The sequence below is a fragment of the Carassius carassius genome, chromosome 29 (genome assembly GCF_963082965.1).
Source record: "Carassius carassius chromosome 29, fCarCar2.1, whole genome shotgun sequence".
Classification (NCBI taxonomy): domain Eukaryota; kingdom Metazoa; phylum Chordata; class Actinopteri; order Cypriniformes; family Cyprinidae; genus Carassius; species Carassius carassius.
In genome coordinates this window covers 17,916,960-17,939,142 of record NC_081783.1, presented here as the reverse complement: position 1 = coordinate 17,939,142, position 22,183 = coordinate 17,916,960, and the positions used below count along the sequence as shown (strand labels likewise).

Genomic DNA, 22,183 nt, shown 5'->3' with positions numbered 1-22,183 from the left:
ACTACATCAGATCTGTTAAAGCTTTGACATAAACATTACAACTCTTGCTGTGGATTGAGCTCAACTTGAACAGTTTTTTTAAACAACGCACAAATTTTATGTGCTTTTATGGAATTATAAGATTGACATTTTTTTATTTGAAATCATCCAGAATTTGGCCATTTTACTTCTACCATAAAACTGTCACTAAAACTTTATTCTTCCTTTTTTAAGAAAAAGGGGTCAAAAATCAAAGTAATTTTTGTTGTAATCAGCATTATGCCACAAATGCTGTGGACTTAGTGTAACCTGAAATATTTTTTAAAGTAATTGTTTAATTATCATTTAATTACATGTGCCCCATTGTACAGGATATGTAATGACACTGAAATTTGGCTTGAGAAAAAAACTGACTTTTTAAAGAAAGGAAACAGTAGGGGGTGAGGCGAAACAGATGCTCACCCCTGCAGGAGAGAATACGATCCTTGTGTTATTCCTTATCTCTTCTAGGAATCTTAGGAGGGGAAAATAACATGGCAACAGCCCCCTTCATACTGCTGTTTTTCCTCCAAACTAGAAAAACTATAAAACACAGAGTTTTTCATTTTTTTTATTAAAATACCAAAGAGAAAAATGAACTTGCATTTGGTGTGGTACAGTCTTTCAACCATGTGATCAACACTGGTCGCTTTCCAGAATGTCTGGATGTTCTTCCCAGAACTGATCTCCAATGATATCAGAGGAATGACTTGTGACCTTCTTTCTTATCCGGGTTACATTAATTTCTGTCTCTCCTTCATCTGGCTTCTTGATCCATTTAGTTGTGGTTTCATTCACCTATAGTAAAGAATTTGAGAAATACAATTTTCACTTAAAATAATAGATAATTTAAAGAATTATTTTTGCAACTGCAGCTTACCTTTTCCCATATTAAAGTTGTGCCTTTTTTGTGCATTGGGGATTCATTATTGTAATTGATACTGAACTCAGAAAACAAGATCTCATTCTTATCTGCCGCTTGTGTTCCCTGTATATGGGAAAAATCATGCAACATTTAGTTTCTTCATTACAGTTATGTAATGTGAACAGACAAAATAACTAAATATACTAAATATAATCTGTTAAGGCACAATTAGACATTTTTGTATTATATTGGTAATTAAGTACTGATTATGTGTCTGGTTATATCTGTTTATTGGATAATATTCCTAAAAGACAGACAAAACCTAGTCTGCTTTTATACACTGATATGTTTATATTACATTAGTGACAAGCATTCTCAATCCAGATTCTCGATCCAAATCTATATGATAACTGGTCTAGAAAAGAAAACAAATCAGAACAAACATAAAAAAAACTCAAATAAAGAAATAATACTTTAATTGATCATACACTAAGTCTCTCCTCAGCTTGTGTTTTGGTCAGTCCACCTTTCTGAACCAGCGTCCAAAACGTTGTGTTGTACAAATTGTTAATGTGACCTGTACAGAAATAACAAATGTGAAATTAAAAAAAATGTGAGATTCTGAAACAATTCTAAATCCATTGTTAAATATTGAAATAGTCTCTATAGCTAGACGTGAATTTCTAAGACCCCTTAAAATAATGGATTTTATTTTGCATTTATATTTTAATGCATAATCAAAATAAAACAATATATTTGTTATAAACATATCGAATGTGTGTACATTCATGCTCCATTACAAGCAAACATGTTAATACAACAACCATATTAACAATCAAAGGCTTGTCATTAAATAAGTACAATCACAGGAAAAAGCTAAAGTCAACAATGATTCTACTTCATTATATTATACAGTTTTAAGCATGTTACAGTCAAACACATTTTATCACTAAATCCATTACAAAATCCATTCACTTACAATCTGCCTGTCTCCAGCTTAGATAGTCTCTTAGGTTACGATTGCTCGGATACAGAACCACCCTGCCATCAAAGCTGGGTGGGTACAGCAGCGGCTGCTTCTCAAAATACTCCTTCCAGTAGTAAACAAAGCTAGAGGAAAACTGGGACGTCACATGGGTCATTAGTTTACTGTAGAGAGAAATGCAAATATTTAATGGGTGAGTTTCCTAGAAAGCATAACACTGGACAACATCCAGCTGCAGATTCTGGGAATGTCTTTATTTACAGCATTGTACCTGGCCCTTCTTTTGAACCAAGTGGTGGATCTTTTGAACACAAAGCTGAACTCATCACTCTGTCCATAGGCTATAGTGATGTCTTCCAGCTCTTCCATGACTGAACGGGCACTGCGGCTCATCAAACCCAGAGCTCGGTTATCATTGGGTTTCATGAAGTTATGCTGCTCAGAAAACCTGGAATCAAAAAGATCACTTTGAAAATCATCACTCATTTTCTACCCTCCTCGAAATTGTACAAACACAAGACTGCAATAGCATGTTGTAAGTGTACAGAAGCACTTACTTGTGGAAGTTGCGTCCATCTAGCCGAACCACAATGTAACAGTTTCTCAAACATGTGTCGTCGTCGAGCTCAAAGTTTCTCACGTATTCAAATTTGCTTTTGGCCATGACAGATGATGTACTAAAATTAAGACTTAAGAGTGTCTTGTGATCTGCAAGTCCTCTAAAGTTGACCGATAACAGTCTTAACATGAGGATATTCAGGAAAAATACGAGTTATTTAATATGTTTAACTTAAATCATGCCGTTAGTTCGGAATATGTGTGAGGCGTAACCGGATTGCTGTCATGAATCAAATGTTTATTTTCTTATCTCGTGATGAACTACAACGAGTGTTTATCTTAAAACGCGTTGTATTTTTAAATATTCAACATTATGCTGTTTACAAAATATTATTGTTCACCCGGAAGTATGTGGTATCAAAACATGTAAGCCGGGCCAAGGGCGTCATTGTATTGGTACGTCACCTTATAGAGTCCCTCAAAAAAATACAGTTCTGAAAATGTTGTTCCGCCACACAGTTTACGAAACATCCGTTGCTTTAGAAGATTTAAAAACGTAATGACTTGCATCTGACACAAATCCAAAATTTCTGTCAGCAATGTTTTTAATAGAACGAGATGTTTCCTTGGTAATTTTGAAGAGAGTTAAAAGATCATGCAAAGAAAAGTAAGACAAAGTGACGCTGGTCAGTCTAAACATTTGTTTGGCCATGTATGTTTATTTTATTAGCATAAAAGGTAAATGTATAAATGGTCTTCCCACTGCTTGTCATCTGTTATCATGTCACATTTCCATTTTTGTTACCTTTTATATTTAGAAAAATAAGCTGTAACTCCAAAACTTCACTCCTAAAACATTGCACTCAAAGCAAGCTCCTTCAGAAATAAAGGAATACATTTATATTATAGAATAAAATATGTTAAAGAAAGACAGTATCATGAAATCTTAAAGACTTAGAAAATCAAACACTATTCACTGAGATGTGATAAAACTGACACTTTTAGTACTAATATTTTTAATTTTAACATTTGCTAGGTGTTCACACATCCACTGTTTATAGGTATGCTGATCACATCCCCTGGATGAGCATAGCAAACAACACTCTTAAACAAAAATAGATATAAAAAGCAAAGCGATGATTTCATAAGGTCCTCCACCTCAGCATCGTTCGTCTTTCACAATCAAAATGTCTGCATTAGTGTGCCTAAAAAACAAACACCCTTTCAGTGATTCAAAATCCCAGCATCCGTACCATAACTCTTACTAACTAACAGCAAAATCCGTACAGTAATGCTGTTATCCAACACAAACAAAAGCAAATCAATGGACTTACATTCTCTGCACACACAGGGTGCATTCATTGACGTATGTGATGCCATCATTACCACATACGGGAGAATAGTTGAGAGGGCATGCTTGATTGACACTCAAACCCCCACACGCAGGCTGTCAGATTAAAAAAAAAACATACACAATTCATAGTTCTGCATCATAAATCATCTTCTTATAGGTGTTTGTTCGGAGTTTTAGTGCATAAATGGACTTACCCTGCGGTGGAGTCTTGATTTATCCTCTGCACCTAAAAAAAATGTGTACTGTCGGATTAATCTCATTGCAATAATGATGTAGTAAATTGCAAATGACACACATCAATGATTCAAATAATAACAGTGCTTTTTAAAAATTCCAATAGGAGTGACCTACCCACAGAGAGGATGAGGACCAGGCTCATCAGAACCACTGCTGTTCCAGTCATGATACTTAAATGAAAGAACTCTGGATTTTAAAAGAGTAATCTGTATTTGTTCAGGCAGAGAGCTTTTACTCAGTAACTGATGACTTCCAGCTCGTTTATGAGTTTTGTATTGTTGATGCCCAGCAACATATAGTTTGAAAGTGAGGAGGAGGAGGAGGAGGAGAGGAGCTGATATTTTGACGGCTCTCTGCTCCACCTACCCACCATCAACAACACTGAGAACAGAGCCTCTCTATTGTCACTCTCTTTATTAAGGGATAAACATTCCAGTCTGTCCAAAAATTGCTGAGCACAATCCAAAATGCATTGCTGTGTATAATATCCCTCAAAACGGGTCTGGCTGGGAGGTGTGTCCCTGTTTATTGGCCCCAAAGTGAAATGAATGGAATTCCACAAAAATGGAATGCAGTTAACAATAATTATGTAATGTAAAATTTTACTACATAATTTAGCAGTGAATATTGGATTGATAAACACTTTGAACTTAAAAACGCATATGTCTAGCAAAAGAGAACCTCATCTTGAAAATTTCTGAAAACAATTATATAGAGGTATAGAGGTAGAGTGAAAATATGGCCCAAAACAAAACAGAGAAATCCTGGCAAATTTAACCAAAAATAAATCAAGTAATTAAAGCAACAAATATAAGGTACTATATTCTACATGATTTTTTAAAACTACAATTATTATTATATAATTATTGAATACCCCCCAACATGCTATCTTTGAATAACTTAATACATAGAAAATTGATCAAAATAATAATAATAATAATTAATTGATGAAAGAAATGCATACAGGTTTGGAATGGTGAGTAAATTATGACAATTGTTGTTTTTGGTGGTCAGTCGTTTTAATAACTTACGGTATATTAACTTAAAAAAAAAATCACAAATCATCGTATTGATACTTTTATGGATTTTTAATGTGTTTTGGAGTTTGAAAGCTGTAAATTTAAAATGTTCTTGTGTGTGTGTTCTGCAAATAAATAAATAAATAAATAAATAAATAAAGATTCTGCATATTGTGAGTAAATGGTGAATAAACACACACAAAATATACAGAAGAGACTTATTAAAATATATATATATATATATATATATATATATATATATATATATATATATATATATATATAAACTTTTCTAACATTTTTAAGGCAAACTGTAAGGATTAGTATTTGTTTACGTCAGAAACATCTAACGCGACAACCTCTTTCCTTATGCTGTACGTTTTTAAATAAATGTAATACGTTAAAGGTTGATAACAACAACAACAACAACAACAACAACAACAACAACAACAACAACAACAACAACAACAACAAAATAAATAAATAAAAACAGCTCACTAAAATAAATTTACATATTGCACAAGAGCTGATTTTATGCAGCGAATTTGTGCATTGGTACTTATCGGCTTCCGTAGTGACAGTGACCTTCGTTCAGTCCTGCACGTCTGGCTTGTCAATCGTTCAGAGACAAACTGATAAAATGATACAATTACGCGCTTTTTTCCGGAACGCGTCACGTCACGCAGAACACTGTTTGTCTGTGAAAAGCCAAACTACGGTGAGTTCAATCATAGTTTTACACATGGGGAAATGGCTCACATTCAACAGTTCAGGTTTTGTTTACGGAACAATTTGATGATTCTGAACCTGTGTTACTTTTTAATGGCACTGAATTAAAAGACGAACGCTAGTTTGTGGTGTGTCAGAGGACGCCCCACCACTGTAGTCATATGATCATGTAACTCCATTGTTACATTGTTTGTTAAGACCTTGGCAGGGGCAGGGGTTACAAAAGCATGGAATCATCGCAAAAGTGTTTCATAGGCACAATGTGTTTCATTAAAAAGGTCCATATTTTTCATGCATATATTAATAAGTGAGTTCCAAATGTTCGAGACTACTGGTCAAATTGCTTATATTTTACATTCTACTGCAAAAATTTATAACAAAATATATTATGAGCATTACAGTTTCTGTGAAAAGTTGAAATGTCTTAATATGACTCTTTATGACAGCAGCAGTTGAGCTGCATAAGCTCCAAACATTTGTCAAACCTGATGTCCTTGTTCAACAGCATGATTTAAGAAAGATCCAAATAATATCTAGTGAAAATTAGGAAAACCTGACCTTTAGTGGAGTTCACAAGGCTTTGCTTATTTGATTTATAATGCAAATAAAAGCAAAAACACATTTTCTTTCTTCTTTCATTTTCATCTTTAAAGGTCCAAAAGAAAATGAATTCCCAATGTGGTCTGACACTTTTTGATCCTTCTATATTTATACAGCGTGTCTAGCTGTTCAGTTTTTAACACGTCCTTGCATATTAGTTATAAAATGCTGTATATCATATATACAGGATACGGGACACAATTTCCAGACCTTTGTACTTCGGTGGGAATTGACTTGTCTAAGCCTGTAGAATGTAAACATTTGTACATTTTATCTTAAACATCACATGTTAGTTTCAAGGTTTTTAAAATCCACTCATTGTTTAGAATGGGGGGCTTTGCCTTAAAAAAATCCTAGGAAATTGAAATAAAAAAGTAGCCTGGAGCTGTGTTTTCTTTGAGTCAGTTTTATGTGATCTCATGGTTCATATATATTCAGACAAGTGTAGAACTTGTATCTAAGTTGAACCGTTCCAGTAATGACCAAATGGTGACACTAGCAGTTTGTTTTCCATTTCCCAAGCAGCCCAGGGCATGGATCTCCACTGGACCTCAGCAGCAGCACGGAACCTTCTATGAGTTCCGCACCTATTACATCCAGCCACATCTCAATGCTGCCTTCCTCAAACTGACCAATGAGAAGATCCACCTGCGGACAGCCCACTCAGAGCTCGTTGGATACTGGAGTGTGGAATATGGAGGTCTTAATCAGGTTTTCCACATCTGGAAGTACGGTGAGAATGACTGAATTCTTGAATGTCTAATCTATGCTTTTAAAAACTTTATAGGATTCATCAATAAGGAAAATGCAACAAAACATCTCAATTTCTCTCCTAGGGAGCCTTACTCTTAAATTCTAGGGGTTGGGAGGTATCCCACATTACTACTTATTTAAAACACTTGTGCTGTGCTGGCAATTCTTTTCCTGGTCAAATATTACTAAAAAAAATCAATGTTAATCTCTCATTATGCTATATTATCACCAAATTGTGGATCAATTTTTTTTTTCATCTTATGCACCCCAGTTTTTTAAAGTGAGTAATCTCAAAATGACCACAATGATTTTTTTTCCCCACTCAGAAACTGCCTACAATTGATCCGTTCCAGAAAGTAAAACAAAATATGTACTAACATACTCGGTTACGAACGTAACCTCGGTTCCCTGAGATACGGAACGAGTACTGTGTATGGGGAAAAGCTCCTTTTTTCCTTGATACTGAAGCCTTTTCAATAACGTAGTGCAACTGCACTGCCATTGGTTTAATCCGTAAACTTTTTTAAACCAATGACAGCGCTGCGAAGCTGTGCGAGCCTGTGGCGATGCAGCGCGCCAAAGCCCGCCAAAATAGGCAGGGCGACTGGCTATATAAGCAGGCAATCACCAAGGGAAATCAGGTCATACGACTGAATCGACGACACTGAAGCCGTAGCCTCGTGGCACGGCATATAACGCAGAACTCGTTCCGTATATCAGTGAACCGAGGTTACGTTCGCAACCGAGTACGTTCCCTTTCGATACTTCACTCATACTGCGTATGGGGAACGAATTCAACCGCACCGTGCCACGTTAGGGAACGACAGGACTTATCTTGAACACCCTGGGGTCCAGAGAATAAGTGAGAGGGCCGGAGCCGTCGAACCCTTGACACTACACTGCTAAGAGGGAGCTAGCTCTCTGGAGGTGGTATGATGACGGAGTCTGATAGAGGCCGTCGTATCAAACCGAAAGAACCCGAGCGTGCAAGGTCGGGATATCCAAGTTATAGAATTTGACAAAAGTGGACGGCGAGGACCAGCCGGCCGCCTCACAGATGTCCTTGATAGAGACACCACTAGACCAGGCCCATGAAGAGGCCATCCCTCTAGTAGAGTGGGCTCTTACTCCTATGGGGCACTCAAGGCCCATAGAGGAGTAACATAAGGCGATAGCTTCAACTATCCAACGCGAGAGGCGTTGCTTTGAGACCAAAGACCCCTTGGTGCGGCCACCAAAGCAGACAAAAAGCTAGTCAGATTGCCTGAACGGCTGTGACCGCTCAACGTATATCCTCAAAGCCCTCACTGGGCAGAGTAAATCCAGCTCTCGCTCACCTGACAACGGAGGCAGAGCTGAGAGGGAAATCACCTGTGCTCTGAATGGCGTCGAGAGCACTTTAGGGAAGTAGCCATGCCTGGGTTTCAAAATGACCTTCGAGTCATTGGGCCCAAACTCAAGGTATGCAGGGCTCACCGAGAGGGCCTGCAAATCGCTAACGTGCTTGACCGATGCAAGAGCAAGTAGCAGAGCGGTTTTGAGCGTTAGGGGCCGAAGGTCAGCTGACCACAGCGGTTCAAAGGGAGGTTCTTTGAGTGCTCCAAGGACTGTGTGAAGGTCCCAAGTGGGAACCGTGAGAGGACGTGGGGGCTTCAACCGCTTAGAACCTCTCTGGAAATGCAAAATGAGGCTGTTTCAACCCACTGATTGGCCAGCAATAGGAGCATGAAATGCTGCGATGGCTGCTACGTAAACCTTGAGCTTGGAAGGGGTGAGACCCCTGTCTAGACGCTCTTGGAGAAATGACAGTATCGGAGATAAGTCACACTCAACGGGGTCTTCGTTTTGTGCTGAGCACCAGTCAACGAAGACTGACCATATCTGGGCGTAGAGGCGTCTTGTAGATGGGGCTCTTGCCTGAGCAATAAAACGGCGTTAGAAACGCTCTTTTAGAGCGGTGAAAACTGCTGGAAAAAGCTCTTTTGTGATCGCCGGATGGCGGCAGGAGATCGCTGAGAAGCGGCCGGAAGCGGGAAGCGGGCGGCCCGAAATCGGCACTAAGAGTGGCTGTCTGCGAGAACACCGGTGCTGCAGGCGGTCTGCGGTCTCAGCTGGTCCGCTGCGGTGCCTCTTTGACGGCGAGAGCTCGTTCCAGCCAAAGGCGTTCAGCAAAGATCCAGCGAAGTGAAGTCATCGCTGAAGGAATAAGATCAGATTTCCTCTGGCGATTGCCTGCTTATATAGCCATTCGCCCTGCCCATTTTGGCGGTCTTTGGCGTGCTGCATCGCCACAGGCTCGCGCAGCTACGCAGTGCTGTCATTGGTTTAAAAAAGTTTAACCAATGGCAGTGCAGTTGCACTGCGTTATTGAAAAGGCTTCAGTATCGAGGAAAAAAGGAGCTTTTCCCCATACGCAGTATGAGTGAAGTATCGAAAGGGAACTGAAAGAAAACAAGACAAAAAATGTACAAGCATTTTTTTGTAGTCTGGAAGTTTTGACTGGGAACAGCACAAGTGTGCAAGATGGAAAAATAAAAAGTACAAAAATATTGGGGGGAAGTTTTTATACCCTTTTTGACCAGAATTTTTAGTCTAATGTGATAACATTAACTTGCATTTTCAGGAAAAATAAAATCCTCTCCAGGTCAAAATGTCCATAACACAAATGAGGTATAACAATTTTAAACATTCTTAGTGTTAATACAGTTAACAAGTAATCTTACTAAGATAATATGCATTTTATTTAAAATGTCTAAAAGCACAATGCAGCTCACTTGCTACTCCTATAAGAAACACTTCTTTCTGTCTTTGCTGTGATGGTGTTTAGACAGCTATGCTCAGCGTGCATCTGTGCGGGCAGCCCTGGCTCAAGACCCCAACTGGATTGAGCAGTACATCTCTAAAGCGATGCCCATGCTGAGCTCTCAGGATAATGAGGTGTTGTACCTCGTACCATGGAGCAAAGTTCAGAAGCCACCCAAAGATGGAGGTGACAACTATGTGCATTAACATTCATACACTGATTTTCAGAGGGTCACCAGTGCATGCTCACATGGTACTATAGGGGATATAAACCTAAGCATAAAATGTTTACAACTTATACATTGATCATAATGATTGTTTTCAAAGAGGTTTCCCAAATAGTCCCCTTTCTGTCATTATAATTGTGCATACAAATTCATAAATTATTGACAAAACAAAGTTGCACAGATTCAAATACTCTAATTGGCAAAATTATCTAATAGGCTTTTTATTTAAAATTTTGTTTATTTGTAGGAGTTTTCGAGCTGTCCACCTTCCAGATGAAGCCAGGCGGTCCTGCGGTGTGGGGCAAGGCGTTTCAGGCAGCAGTGGGCATCCACACCGGGTCACGATACGCCCATGCAGTTGGGGTTTTTCACTCTGAATTTGGACCGCTCAATCAAGGTGAGTGTAGACAAGAATTTTTTTTTTTGGGGGGGGGGGTACTTTTAGTCAACGAAGTAGACAACAGTACAGACATTCATCATGTTAAAAAATATTTCTATTCATGAAATTATAATAATGGAATAATTGCTATATCAGTTCATAGTGAATCAAAATGCAGCGTTAAAGGGTTAGTTCACCCAAAAATCAAAATGATGTCATTAATAACTCACCCTCATGTCGTTCCAAACTAGTGAGACCTCCGTTTATCTTCGGAACACAGTTTAAGATATTTTATTATATAATATTTATGTTCTGTTATTTCCATGCACAGTGCATGTTTTATGGTGGTATGAGAGTGCAGACGAGCGGGCAGCGATACGGCGTACATCTCATGAAGACGCCAGAGTGGTGGCGGCAGGTCAATCTTAAATATAACTCATTACACAGGACATTATCATACCATTATTATCAGAGCATTCTGGGAATTTCTGTCTCTGAAAAATAATATATTTCTATTTTACTGTTTGTATTTTCTATTTTTTTGCAGTAAGGGAAAGTGCGGTGTACCTGGTATCACAGAAGAACAAACTCATGTTCCCCTGTGCTTTCTCACCAATGAAATAAAATGGCTTCATGGTTTGACTCCAAACTTATGTAGATGTAGAGGGAAATTTTATTTATGCAGTGCATGAGATCAGTGAACTGATAAACAGATTTAATTCTAGCAAGTTTCTGCTTATGGTCAAATAATGATTGTGAATCAAAATAATGCTTTGCATCACAGTAAGACTTCTGTCTTCAAGCTACTGCACAGTGTTTCACAATGTCATTCTATTTCTAAATAAATGCTTACATATCAAAGTCAGAAATGTCAAAATGTGCATTTTTGCATCAATAGCTTCTTTTGGTTACATTTTAAGCAGACTGACACTGAAAACAAATCATCTGTTGAACGTCCCAAATATGAGGTCACAGATCAAACAGTGTTAGGGTTGTAGAATTGTCATTTAATTGTCTAAATACAGTAAGTGTACAAAGCGAGTAACATACAATCCACAGCCATAAATTTGAAATGTAAACAGGTATTAAATGAGGAACATCACTGTGGCACTAAAACATTTTTTTCCTTGAAGGTTTTTGTTGTTGTTGTTGTTTTGGTCGAACCCAAACCAATACTAAACAGTAAATGACAAACAGCAAAAACATTGTCTGTGGAGAATCCAGTGCAAAAAGATTAACAGATTTTGACTTTAAATAAATTCCAATTAACACAGCAAGTAAAGTGCTTGGATGAAAGGCAGACAATGCTGTCGCCAATCCCAGTGAGATCCAAAATACTGATTTAACAATCTAAACTCAATGTATGGACAGATCACACTTACTGTAATGAACAGCTATGTTATACAGCTGGAATCAGTGTTGTGTTTATTGATTTCTGTATTTAATTGTTCAGAGATCCAATGAAGGGCACACCAGATTCCCTTATATGAAAGAAGGCACATAAATGGTATGTTTTAAATGATTTCCTTCGAAGTTGTTCATGCGACTCCTGGAGCATCCACTAGGATGTCCCGTGTCAGTCGAGGTATTTGTTACATATTGTAACCGAAAAGCTTAGTTGTATAAACTGTCTTTTATTATTTTTATATATATATATATATATATATATATATATATATACGAAATCAATCACTTTTTTGTTTTGCCCATGCACAAAGGCAGGTATTAAGATAACATGAGGCACTCTTGGATAGAACAGCCTATAAAATAATGCCCCTTCTGACTATTTAAAACACCTAAAACAATTGCTTGTTTATAAATAAAGACATATCAAGGACAAAATCATTTCAACATAGTACAGTTTCCAGTTTTGCAGTTCAGCCCTGGGCCACACAAACGATTCTGATTCTTCAGCATGTGATTCCCAGTCTTCTAGTCTTAAGAAAATAAAAATACAAATACACTGACCCTGAATTATCGATCATTGGTATTATTCCATCGAGCCGATTATCTTGCACGATGAAAATCGATCTCTGTCGACGACTGCACAAAATAGAGTCTGTCCAGAAATTTTGGCTTCAAGTTTTTAACACTGTGACTAACGTGGTTTGGATTCAGCCAGGCTAGAAACACGAGGGAAGTCTTTTTAATTTCTTTTTGCATTGACTTGCATTGAGTGTCTCAGCTGCAGTATCTGCTTCTCCGCTGACCGGTGAAGACGTTTATCTTCAGACAGAGGTCAGAACGGCAGACCGCAGCTCAAAGGCCACAGAAACATTGTGAAATATGTGGAATCCACTGGTTTCAGTTAGCATGTAGTGTAAAGAGAGTCTCCGGCTCACACAAAGCTTTCTACTGGCTTCTCAGTGTTCTCTTTAGCAGACACAGGGCTCAGGAGGGCCATGTTGATTGCTGTGTCTTTACGATGAATGGAGCTGTCTGAGTGATCGTCACTCTGGTCCATGGCAAAGTTAACAAATACCTGATGATTGGGAAGAAGAGTATTTAGTAATCACAGCAAGATAAAAAAAAGAAACATTATAAATATAATTATATACTAAATACTATACTAGTTTATGCGATTTAAAGGCAGAAATTAATATAAAACATTTTTTTACAAAAAAGTTTTTAAATTGTTGTAATTTTCCTTTTTAAAATGTAAAAATATCTAACTTTTCTGCTGAAAAAGTAATTTTATCCAATAATCACCTACATTATTTACTGCCAAACATTCACTTTAAACACTATGGGAATTAAATGTGTTGTGAATCAATGTTATTTTCTTAGCATTGAGATAATTTTTTGTGTTTTTATTAATATTTCAAATCAGTTTTTTTTCTTTTGCAATTTAAATTAGTTAAAATTTTCATGTTTTTTTGGGGCTTTTGACATATTTTAGCAGTAACTTTAATATATTTTATTTACTTCCACAAACTTTAAGATATTTATTAATTTTTATTTAAGTTTTTGTTTTAGTTATTGTAGTACATCGTGTTAAGCTTAAACATGAAAAATCTTTAACATGAAAAATTCTGCCTTGGCAATTAGCTAAAATATATATATTTTAAATGCATTTGATTTCAGTTAGCGTTTATTTCATTTTAAGTAATACAAAGGTTTTTAATGGCTTAAGTTTTAGTTAATTATACTACGTTGTTGTAGTACCAATTTTTTTGTTGTCTTTAATGAATACTAATCATATGCCATGTCCCAAAAGGATAGTCCACCAAGAAATAAAAATTCTGTCAGTAAATGATGACTATCCTTTCAACAGTTGACTGTTGTTTAACTTCCTCTTGTTCCCAGTACATAAACCCTAATCAGAAATGTGCCAGTTATATTTTAGGGTTGGAAATGCCCCCTTACCTGGTCCAGAGTGGTTTGGGACACAGAGTAGTCTTCTATCCTGAGAAACTCTTTGTTCTTAGTGAGGATGCTGAAGATGTGAGCAAGGGAGGTGAGGGACGAGGGAAGCTGGTATTGCAGCATGTTTCTGTGTTTTTCTTTCAGGGTGCTTCCTGGCAGCTCGCTCTCAATGAACTTCATCACCGGCTGCAGGTCAGGATCTGGGCCCGCAACCTTCAGAATTATGGTGTACCCATCGCCAAATCTGCAGGAAGAGGAGCAAGTGATGTCACATACATATATATGCATCAAAACCCTCCTACATGTGTAAAAAGTAATTTATGCTTTATGCTTAATGTTCTTGATTTGAGTCATTATTTTTGCAATTCAATGATGCCGCTAATGTGCAGAATTAACACACTATACCTTTAATAGCTTAAATATAGCATGAACTAAACCATCCACCTACAAGGTGAATCAAAAACTTTAATTAAGAGTCAAAAAATCTATGAAATTTGGACAAAAAGGCTGTGTACTTAATGATTTCAGTGAGGGAAAGAACTACAATCTCATGAAGCATTGGTAATGACAATTGATTAAAATGACAAATATAAAACTATTGATTTGTTGCTGTTCTCTGATTGGTAGAGATTTTTTTGCAGAATCATGGGTAATGTAGTTTATCCACAAGAATTCCATTGTTACACACAATTAAAAATAACGAATAGTTTGAACTGACGAATTCAAAAAAGCATAGATGATCGACTAACAACCTCATAGCACACAGTAGGTCTGTCTATACGTTTTTGAAAACCAATTCCCCAATGGAGGAAATGAATGGGATTCTTGCTTCTAGAACCCGGTTGCTGCACTCTATTATTCACGATCTTACCTGTTCTTCAGGTGCTGGACACTACCCAGACAGCGGAACCTGCCGTTCACCATGATGGCCATCCTGGTGCACAGCGCTTCACATTCCTCCATACTAAGAGTGAACAGAACACAGGTTAGTATGGAAGAAAACCGATTAAATACTGCCCTCTAGTGATAGATGAAAGTCTAAGCTTAGCATAAATTGAAGCTAAACTAAGAAGACGTGGAGATTTTAGAGGAAAACAATACTATCATTAACGCTGCCAGTGTTGCTGTCTAGCATTAGCTCACTTAATGTCCTTGTCTATAACTTTAGCTGACTGTTAGTGTTCAGTTTAAGTGCATAAACTTTGATTGTGGTGAATGTACCTGTGTGAGGTAAGTACGACAGAGCGTCCCTCTTTGATGACGCTGTGGATGCAGTTCCACAGTGCTCGTCGTGCTTTGGGGTCCATTCCAGTGGTGGGCTCATCCTGTAACCAAAAGCACTGTCAGGCTCAGATTCAACCATGTTTCAACAGGAAACACACACTGATTAGCTACACCATCTTTTCTTCACAAGTGTATCGCACACTCAAGTGAACCGAAACAGGCTTGCTGGCTATTAAGTGTGCTCATGTGATCTTTGTGTAATGAACCCATTGTGAGGCCTCTCTGAAAGCAAAGGCTAAAGAGGTCAGGGTAGTTTAGCTCTGGGGGTGTCATAGTCTTGAACTTCTTATACAACCAGAGCGGGAAAACCAGCTGAGAGAATAAGCAAACAGTGGTCATTTGATCTAGACTAATGTTGTTTTTGTTGATTCTTTTGCAGACACTCACCCTGGGAGGCATAAGACCTCGAGCCAGTTGTGTAAGTGTCTTTGTGTATACGTGTGTGTGTGTGTGTGTGTGTGTGTGTGTGTCTGAGGAAATGCACATACCAGGAAGACCACTGGTGGGGCTCCAATGAGTGATATGGCGGTGGAGAGTTTGCGCATGTTGCCACCACTGTAGCTTCCTGCTTTCTTATCCACATACTTCACGAGGCCTAGTTTACGGATTCCCCACTCCGCCACCTGCCCAAGAAACAACATATTAATAGTTCCTATTAGGGTTAATCTCACAAAACCAGGTAACATTTAACGTAAAATCAAGGAATTTATTATATTATATTATATTATAATATTATAAAAAACAAAGAAAACATATATATATATATATATCATATTTTTTGGAATTCAGTTTGTTCTTAATTGTGATTTATCATTACTATAATACATAAATGTTTTTAATATTTTTTGTGTATTTTAAGTTTAAATCAGCATAAGTTGAAGGCTGTATAAATCATTTTTATGCATGACAATAATGAGATGAGAATTATGGGGAAATGTGCTTAATGGTCAATGCTAAACATTTATGCAAAATATATATATTTTTTTGTAATTCACTGTATTGTCACTGGAAATTATTACTAAAATATATTATTTTTATATATATTTTTTATATTATTTTTAATTAAATCAGCATACCTTTAAGTCAGTCTAAATGCTTTTATTTTTTTATTTTTTTAAATGAACAATATGATGGTGCAAGCCCTTATTTGTTATTTATACATGTCAAATGTGAAAAATAGGTCTTATTTAATTTTTTTGGAGCATGTACAATTTCAGGGTTTATTTTTTATTTGGGGTTAAATATGACAGGGATCTATATGATTCACCCTTAATCTCACATACCTTGAAATTATATAAAAAATAAAATTACAATTATATTAAAATAATAAAATGATATCGAATCACTGTTTAAATACTCATTTTAGTTTATATACTCTGCTCACCTCACAAACTTGCTTCTCGGGTACACCGCGCAGGATGGCATAGAATTCCAGGTGTTCCCGTCCTGTCAGCAGATCATTGATGGCATCAAACTGAGGGCAGTAGCCCATGTTCTGATGTACTTCATCTATTTCTCGGAGTATACTAGAATTGAGAAAGAGCAGGGTAATCGAACAATGGATCCACACTCACAGAATTTTAAGATTAACCTATGACCTATGTGTTTATAATAGACTAAGTTGCTATAAGGAAGTACCGCTGTTCTAATTTAATAACTAAATGTATTTTACTGTCCATACCTTTTCCCAGCCAAGAATGCTTCTCCTTTGGTGACCACAGAGTCTCCAGTCAGCATTTTAAAAGTACTTGTCTTCCCAGCTCCGTTGACACCAAGCAGACCAAAACACTGAAAGAAGGAGGAAAGAAAAGTTTGTGGTCTTACAGTAGACATGACTCATTCGGATGAGGCTGATCATGAGCCAGCTGTCATGAATTACCTCTCCTGGAGGAATGCCAACACACAGACGATCGACAGCGGGCTTCTGTTTCCGCTTGTACACCTGAAAAGACAAGGATGACATAATGATGAGGGCCCCATTTATTTGACTAAATTTGAAATACTGAAGTTGATGTCTGTGATCATTAGCAGAGGATTTCTGCAGACCTTAGTGAGTTGTCTGAGTTCAAGAATGTCTCCCTGTCCAGCTCCACTCATGATTCTCTGCCTCTCTCTGGCCACATCCTCATCTTCCTCTCCAATGGGAGTCAACTTGGCACTTAAAGACCTGTGGAAAATGATTAATCCATCACTTTAGATCTTCTAAATCTTCTTATCCATAATTTCATTAGCATTTCATATAAATGTAATTTGTTTCAGAAAGTCGTGTTGTGATGTTGCTTACTTGGGTTCAAAGAAAAAACGGTACTGGATAAGGACTGTGATGATGAAGAAAACCAATCCTTCCACAGCCATAGCAAAAAGATTCTTGCCCACCATGTCCCACTCCAATGGAGAACGGAAACGGTTCTCACCTAATGCAAAGTAAGAGAACATTCAGCATCTATAATAATGACCCTTGGAGTAGTTACAGGTAATACAGTAGACATAGTAGATGAAGCTGATGAGGTAAAAAAATGAACTTCATTGCTCTTATTCATGGAATCTTTGTCAAAAAATTTAAAAGGATAGTATTTTTGATTAATTCTGAGAGCTCTCTGACTCTACCATAGACAATATCAAGGCTCAAAAAAATAGCAAGGACATTGTTAAAATAATCCATGTGACATCAGTGGTTCAACCATAATTTTACGAAGCTACAAGAACACTTTTTGTGTGTAAAGAAAAAAAATTACTTAATTCAACAACTTGTCTCCTCCACCCTATAGCACCATTTTGGATAGTATAACATACGTAAACAACATTTGCTGTTCTGCGTCAGCAGCACCGTATGCAGATATGCTGTTTACGTTGTTTACACTTTGATGTGAAAGTAAACAGCATATCCATATATACATACATTGCATGAATTGTTGAATAAATTGGTCATTATTTTTGTTTCTTTGCGCACAAAAAGTATCTTTGTAGCTTTGTAAAATGATGGTTAAACCACTGATGTCAAATGGATTATTTTAACAATGTCTTTGCTATGTTTCTGAGCCTTGATCGTGTTAGGATCCTTGCTGTCAATGGTAGGGTCAAGAGAGCTCTCAGAATTCATCAGAAATATCTGTTTCAAAGATGAATGAAGGCCTTATGGGTTTGGAATGACATGAGGGTGAGAAATTAATGAAAATTTTCATTTCTGGGTGAACTATCCTTTAACATTTTAAGTGGAGTAAGCTAATCTTACCAAATCTCTCCAGGGCATCAGCCATGGCCTGATTCTTCACCATGTCGATGAGACCTCGACCCAGGCAGAAATGCGGGAAGATGAGCAAAACGTTCTTCAGGATGTCATTTATGCCACCAATCTCCTGCAGCAGAGGATGAGCGGCATTAGAAATCATGTTGTGTGCTTGAGAATTACTGCTAAGAATAGCAAATCGTAAGACTGCATTAGGATGAAACCAAAAAATGAATTTCTTACATTACTTCCAAATAAGTCCATGACAAAAGTGGACACGCTGCCATTGATCCCAATGAGGATATTGACACTAGTGAGCACCACATAAGCAGTGCTGGGTATTTTGAAGAGGAATGAAGCCGGATACATAAGAGGAGTGATGGACCATCTGAAGAGAGACAAGAATAAGTATTTATTATCAGAGAAAATGTTATGTGCAAATTGGCTTTGTATTGAGGTCCCATGTCAGGCCCCAAGCATATCTAGGTACTATTATATCATAGAGACATGAGGGTGGGCTCTTTTCACTAAGGAAGATTCTCATGTTGTGGGCTCTTTTGACTTTGGAAAGCATAATGTATAATCCCATATGGGACCCCAGAGGGGTTTTTCCATATCTGCGGAACAGAGTGTATTATCTATACGAGGGTGGGCTCTTTCACTGCAGATATATACAGAGGCCCCATGTAGGACCCCAGCAATATCTAGGGATCAGACTGTCTAAGAGACATATTTTTTTAAAGACAAGAACCATTCACATTTTCTTCAGAAAATATACCTAAACATATGTTATTTATTTATTTATTTTCAAATGTGGTTTATAATCCGTTTTTCTTTTTTATATTCAGTTTATTTCCCATTACATAAATGTACTTTATACATTTTCTTATTATGTTTGTTCTATCTTCATTAGGAAATGTACTTAAAATTCCTCTATTTTTTATGTTGTATTCAATTTTTTCCAGTCTCTTTAGAAAATATACCCAGACATACTTTAAAATGTAATTATTATTTGAATATTTTTGTTCTCTATTGTTTTCTATTTTTAGTTTCTCCCCTATTTTATTATATTTATATTATAAATGTAGTTTATAATCAGTTATTTCTCTTTCCATTTACAAAAAATATATTGTCAGTCAGTACCTACATAAATTATTTCCTTACTGGAATTATCAGTATAAGTGAATCTGTCTGTCTTACCCATAAAGAAGCAGTAGAAGGGCAAGAACAGGCAGGTTGGTTGCAGAGACGTAGGCTTTTTGTTGAAAGCACACAAAGATCAGGATCACCAGAGTAGCAGGAACTACATAATTGCACTGTACCAAAAACAGGCAGAAATGTGCATTAGAGATTTTGGGTCAGCAGCCATGTAGGTGAGTGGTGCATTATAAGATTTGAAAGTGAAATCAAACACTTACCATATCCCAGAGAACGTTGGCCAGCCAGTAGAGGTATGGCTGCACTCCGCTGATAAACTGCATGTGCTTGGCCTTATTCACTCGCTCCTGAATGAGGAAGACAACGAAGCTGGCAGGGACGAAGGACATGGCGAAGATCACACAGATGGAAACCAGCACGTCCACTGAGGTGGTCATTCTGAAATCCCATGAATCAGGGTTCAGAGATTAGACCCACATGAACAATGTGCTTAACGTTATTTAAATTGCATTCAATCAGTTTCAATGCATACAGGGCCACTTGAGAAAGCTGTTCCTTGGTCAGATTGAGTGGATGGTTAAACGCAGTGATGCCAAACTGATGGGGGTCTCTGCCAGGTTGTAAGTTGGCACGCAAGATACCATTGTTCATTACATTGAGGAAGCCTCCAATACTGTGCCAGCCCTTGTTATTGAACCATATCTGAAAAAAATGTCAATAAAGATCATTTCAAGTTCACTAGAATGTCTATAATGGGTTTAAAAATAGCAGTCATCCAGTTGTGACTCACCTTGACATTATTCTTAGTGTCCAGCCCATTGATGAAGGCAGACAGGCTTTTTAAGAAACGGTCGGCCGCTGATCCTGAGTCCTACAATCGTAGGATAAGAAGAAATACTTAATCCACAATTCCGGAGAAATATCTGATTAATTCCCTAAGAGTCAACGTTTCGACTTACCTTCCCCAGTTGGAAGATTTCCCTGACTCTGGAGATGGCGTCGTCGATCTCTTCAGCAGGAGGAAGTACCTGAGTGCTTCTAGCTCCCAATGAAAATCCTCCATATCTGAATTCATTCACCCATATCTTGTTTTTTAAGCTATGAAAGAAACAGTCTGTTAATGTGTTGAATGATGCTATACTGAACTACTTCATTTCATGTGGATAGGATAGACTATCAGGCCATACCTTTTCCCAATGATCTGTGCATAGGTCTTCACAAGATAGTCTGAGATGTTTCGTCCCGTCAGGTTCTGGAGGGTCTCAGTTTCACTCATCTTAATCTGAGGAGGTGGCAGTCCACCTGCACCAGCAGGGCATTCTGGAAGCATCTTCTTTTTGCCATTACAGCTGCATTCACAAGCAGGTGATGGGTTGTCCATGGTCCAGTTTGTTGACGTGAAAATTTCCATCAGGCTTTCTGAAACTTCTTGTGTAGACCATTCCTCATCGCCCATTGTACAGGGAGCATCACTAAAACCAAGGGAGACGACAAGCTTAGTTTTTTCTTCAATTAAAAATATTAGCTGTTAAAGAAATAAAGGTTTAATACGTACGTAAAAAAAGATACTTACGGAATTGGTTCTCCTTCCATGCATCGTGTTCCAAAGCCAGGATCATCTAATAAAGCGCTGAGTAACTTTTGCGTGCTTATATCATGTGGAGCATCATCACTGTAATGAAAATACACTGTATTTAATTTCAGTTCATTATTTCATCTAAATGTTGAGTAAACCATCCTTGTCATACCTGATAAATGTGAACTGTTCTTCATACATCCAGGGATTGAGAGCCAGGCTGGGATATTTTCCGAATGGTGGCACAATAAGACTGAATACCAGAGCAATGCACACAAACACAGCCGGAAGAACAATCTGCAAAGAGAATCAAAGTGAGTTGATCAAAACTGAACTGTACTGACATGGGCTGTGTTTCCCAAAAATAGCATAGGCCTAACTAGATTATAGAAACCACTGGCATCGGTAGTCTCTACGATCTAATTGGATTGTGAAAGAAAGCATTGGCACCAATAGTGTATACAATCTATTTAGGCTTACATTGTTTTGGGGAATCAAAGAAACCACTGGCACTAACAGTGTCTACGATCTACTTAGGCTTACAATATATTTGGGAATCGTAGGAACCATTGGCACCAACAGTTTCTTTGATCCCCTTAGTCTTATGATACTTTTGGTAAATGGAGCCTAGGTTTATTTTTTACTGACTATATTTCCCATTCCTACCTGTGCAAAGAAGCCTTTCCTTGAGCGGCGAGCATACAGAAATCTCTTCCACAATAAAGCCACAAACTGCTGCCTCTTCAAACTCCAGCCTTTCACTTGATATGACCCTTTCCCATTGGAAACGCTCAAATAGTCTGTTTCTTTTGATTCTGGTAATCAAATACATCAACAGGAATATTATGGCTGACTCTACTGTAAAGATACAGTATTATAGATGTTTTAGGGCTTTTAAGGTTTACCTGGATCACCGTCAGAGTCGTTGCTGTCATCATCTTCGGTCAGTGGTTTGAGGCAGCTCTGGTGGTCAGCACCAAATGCATGTCGTCTATGTCTGGGAACTGGCACAGTTCCATCTAACAAAATAAAAATACAAGATGAGAT

The 22,183-nt window shown here is 37.6% G+C and overlaps 4 protein-coding genes across 6 annotated transcripts in view; 1 reads left to right on the top strand and 3 right to left on the bottom strand.

Annotated features, from left to right (window-relative positions):
- Positions 1 to 572: 572 nt before the first annotated feature.
- LOC132109788 (probable tRNA(His) guanylyltransferase) lies at positions 573 to 2,920 on the bottom strand. 2 transcript variants are annotated; one of them, XM_059516130.1, is made up of 6 exons: positions 2,426 to 2,920; positions 2,140 to 2,316; positions 1,863 to 2,032; positions 1,372 to 1,460; positions 899 to 1,006; positions 573 to 816 (listed from the first exon to the last, which is right to left on the bottom strand). In XM_059516130.1, exons 1-6 carry the CDS (start codon positions 2,614 to 2,616, stop codon positions 655 to 657), a joined length of 897 nt encoding a protein of 298 aa, XP_059372113.1. In that variant the 5' UTR covers positions 2,617 to 2,920; the 3' UTR covers positions 573 to 654. The 2 variants fall into 2 exon arrangements, with proteins under 2 accessions (XP_059372113.1, XP_059372114.1); XM_059516131.1 differs by lacking the exon at positions 2,426 to 2,920 and having other exon boundaries at positions 1,863 to 1,936; positions 2,130 to 2,206.
- A 485-nt stretch (positions 2,921 to 3,405) lies between these two features.
- On the bottom strand, positions 3,406 to 4,392 carry LOC132109786 (probable pancreatic secretory proteinase inhibitor). Its single transcript, XM_059516129.1, has 4 exons — positions 4,132 to 4,392; positions 3,975 to 4,006; positions 3,761 to 3,873; positions 3,406 to 3,631 (listed from the first exon to the last, which is right to left on the bottom strand). The coding sequence occupies exons 1-4, from the start codon at positions 4,181 to 4,183 to the stop codon at positions 3,586 to 3,588; spliced, it is 243 nt and encodes an 80-aa protein (XP_059372112.1). The 5' UTR covers positions 4,184 to 4,392; the 3' UTR covers positions 3,406 to 3,585.
- Positions 4,393 to 5,636: 1,244 nt separating this feature from the next.
- Positions 5,637 to 11,395, top strand: nipsnap3a (nipsnap homolog 3A (C. elegans)). Of its 2 annotated transcripts, none has more exons than XM_059516128.1 (6): positions 5,637 to 5,754; positions 6,891 to 7,098; positions 9,946 to 10,107; positions 10,395 to 10,544; positions 10,858 to 10,944; positions 11,074 to 11,395. In XM_059516128.1, the coding sequence occupies exons 1-6, from the start codon at positions 5,677 to 5,679 to the stop codon at positions 11,148 to 11,150; spliced, it is 762 nt and encodes a 253-aa protein (XP_059372111.1). In that variant the 5' UTR covers positions 5,637 to 5,676; the 3' UTR covers positions 11,151 to 11,395. The 2 variants fall into 2 exon arrangements, with proteins under 2 accessions (XP_059372111.1, XP_059372110.1); XM_059516127.1 differs by having other exon boundaries at positions 5,661 to 5,754; positions 6,888 to 7,098.
- A 771-nt stretch (positions 11,396 to 12,166) lies between these two features.
- abca1b (ATP-binding cassette, sub-family A (ABC1), member 1B) overlaps positions 12,167 to 22,183 on the bottom strand; it is a 33,273-nt gene continuing 23,256 nt past the window's right edge. Inside the window, exons 26-47 of the mRNA XM_059516126.1 lie at positions 22,042 to 22,155; positions 21,803 to 21,951; positions 21,309 to 21,433; positions 21,134 to 21,232; positions 20,748 to 21,032; positions 20,520 to 20,658; positions 20,351 to 20,431; positions 20,093 to 20,262; positions 19,821 to 19,998; positions 19,603 to 19,718; positions 18,646 to 18,790; positions 18,409 to 18,532; positions 17,461 to 17,590; positions 17,223 to 17,343; positions 17,056 to 17,118; positions 16,858 to 16,964; positions 16,561 to 16,702; positions 15,665 to 15,799; positions 15,114 to 15,217; positions 14,764 to 14,856; positions 13,893 to 14,136; positions 12,167 to 13,008 (exon numbers count right to left, since the gene is read on the bottom strand). Of these exons, the coding sequence (XP_059372109.1) occupies positions 12,865 to 13,008; positions 13,893 to 14,136; positions 14,764 to 14,856; positions 15,114 to 15,217; positions 15,665 to 15,799; positions 16,561 to 16,702; positions 16,858 to 16,964; positions 17,056 to 17,118; positions 17,223 to 17,343; positions 17,461 to 17,590; positions 18,409 to 18,532; positions 18,646 to 18,790; positions 19,603 to 19,718; positions 19,821 to 19,998; positions 20,093 to 20,262; positions 20,351 to 20,431; positions 20,520 to 20,658; positions 20,748 to 21,032; positions 21,134 to 21,232; positions 21,309 to 21,433; positions 21,803 to 21,951; positions 22,042 to 22,155 (3,008 nt within the window). The 3' untranslated portion in view covers positions 12,167 to 12,864. The remainder of the gene's footprint in view (positions 13,009 to 13,892; positions 14,137 to 14,763; positions 14,857 to 15,113; positions 15,218 to 15,664; positions 15,800 to 16,560; positions 16,703 to 16,857; positions 16,965 to 17,055; positions 17,119 to 17,222; positions 17,344 to 17,460; positions 17,591 to 18,408; positions 18,533 to 18,645; positions 18,791 to 19,602; positions 19,719 to 19,820; positions 19,999 to 20,092; positions 20,263 to 20,350; positions 20,432 to 20,519; positions 20,659 to 20,747; positions 21,033 to 21,133; positions 21,233 to 21,308; positions 21,434 to 21,802; positions 21,952 to 22,041; positions 22,156 to 22,183) is intronic.

Excerpts from the sequence above, each read along its gene's own strand:
- LOC132109788 (XM_059516130.1), bottom strand. The coding sequence starts at position 2,616 with ATGTTAAGACTGTTATCGGTCAACTTTAGAGGACTTGCAGATCACAAG. Across the intron at positions 1,461-1,862 it reads AAGCTGGAGACAGGCAGATT|GTCACATTAACAATTTGTAC; the intron begins GTAAGTGAATGG and ends ATTTCTGTACAG. Across the intron at positions 817-898 it reads CAACTTTAATATGGGAAAAG|GTGAATGAAACCACAACTAA; the intron begins GTAAGCTGCAGT and ends TCTTTACTATAG.
- LOC132109786 (XM_059516129.1), bottom strand. The coding sequence starts at position 4,183 with ATGACTGGAACAGCAGTGGTTCTGATGAGCCTGGTCCTCATCCTCTCT. Across the intron at positions 3,874-3,974 it reads AATCAAGACTCCACCGCAGG|CCTGCGTGTGGGGGTTTGAG; the intron begins GTAAGTCCATTT and ends TTAATCTGACAG. Across the intron at positions 3,632-3,760 it reads ACCCTGTGTGTGCAGAGAAT|GCACACTAATGCAGACATTT; the intron begins GTAAGTCCATTG and ends TTTGTTTTTTAG.
- nipsnap3a (XM_059516127.1), top strand. The coding sequence starts at position 5,677 with ATGATACAATTACGCGCTTTTTTCCGGAACGCGTCACGTCACGCAGAA. Across the intron at positions 10,545-10,857 it reads ATTTGGACCGCTCAATCAAG|TGCATGTTTTATGGTGGTAT; the intron begins GTGAGTGTAGAC and ends TTCCATGCACAG. Across the intron at positions 10,945-11,073 it reads CGCCAGAGTGGTGGCGGCAG|TAAGGGAAAGTGCGGTGTAC; the intron begins GTCAATCTTAAA and ends ATTTTTTTGCAG.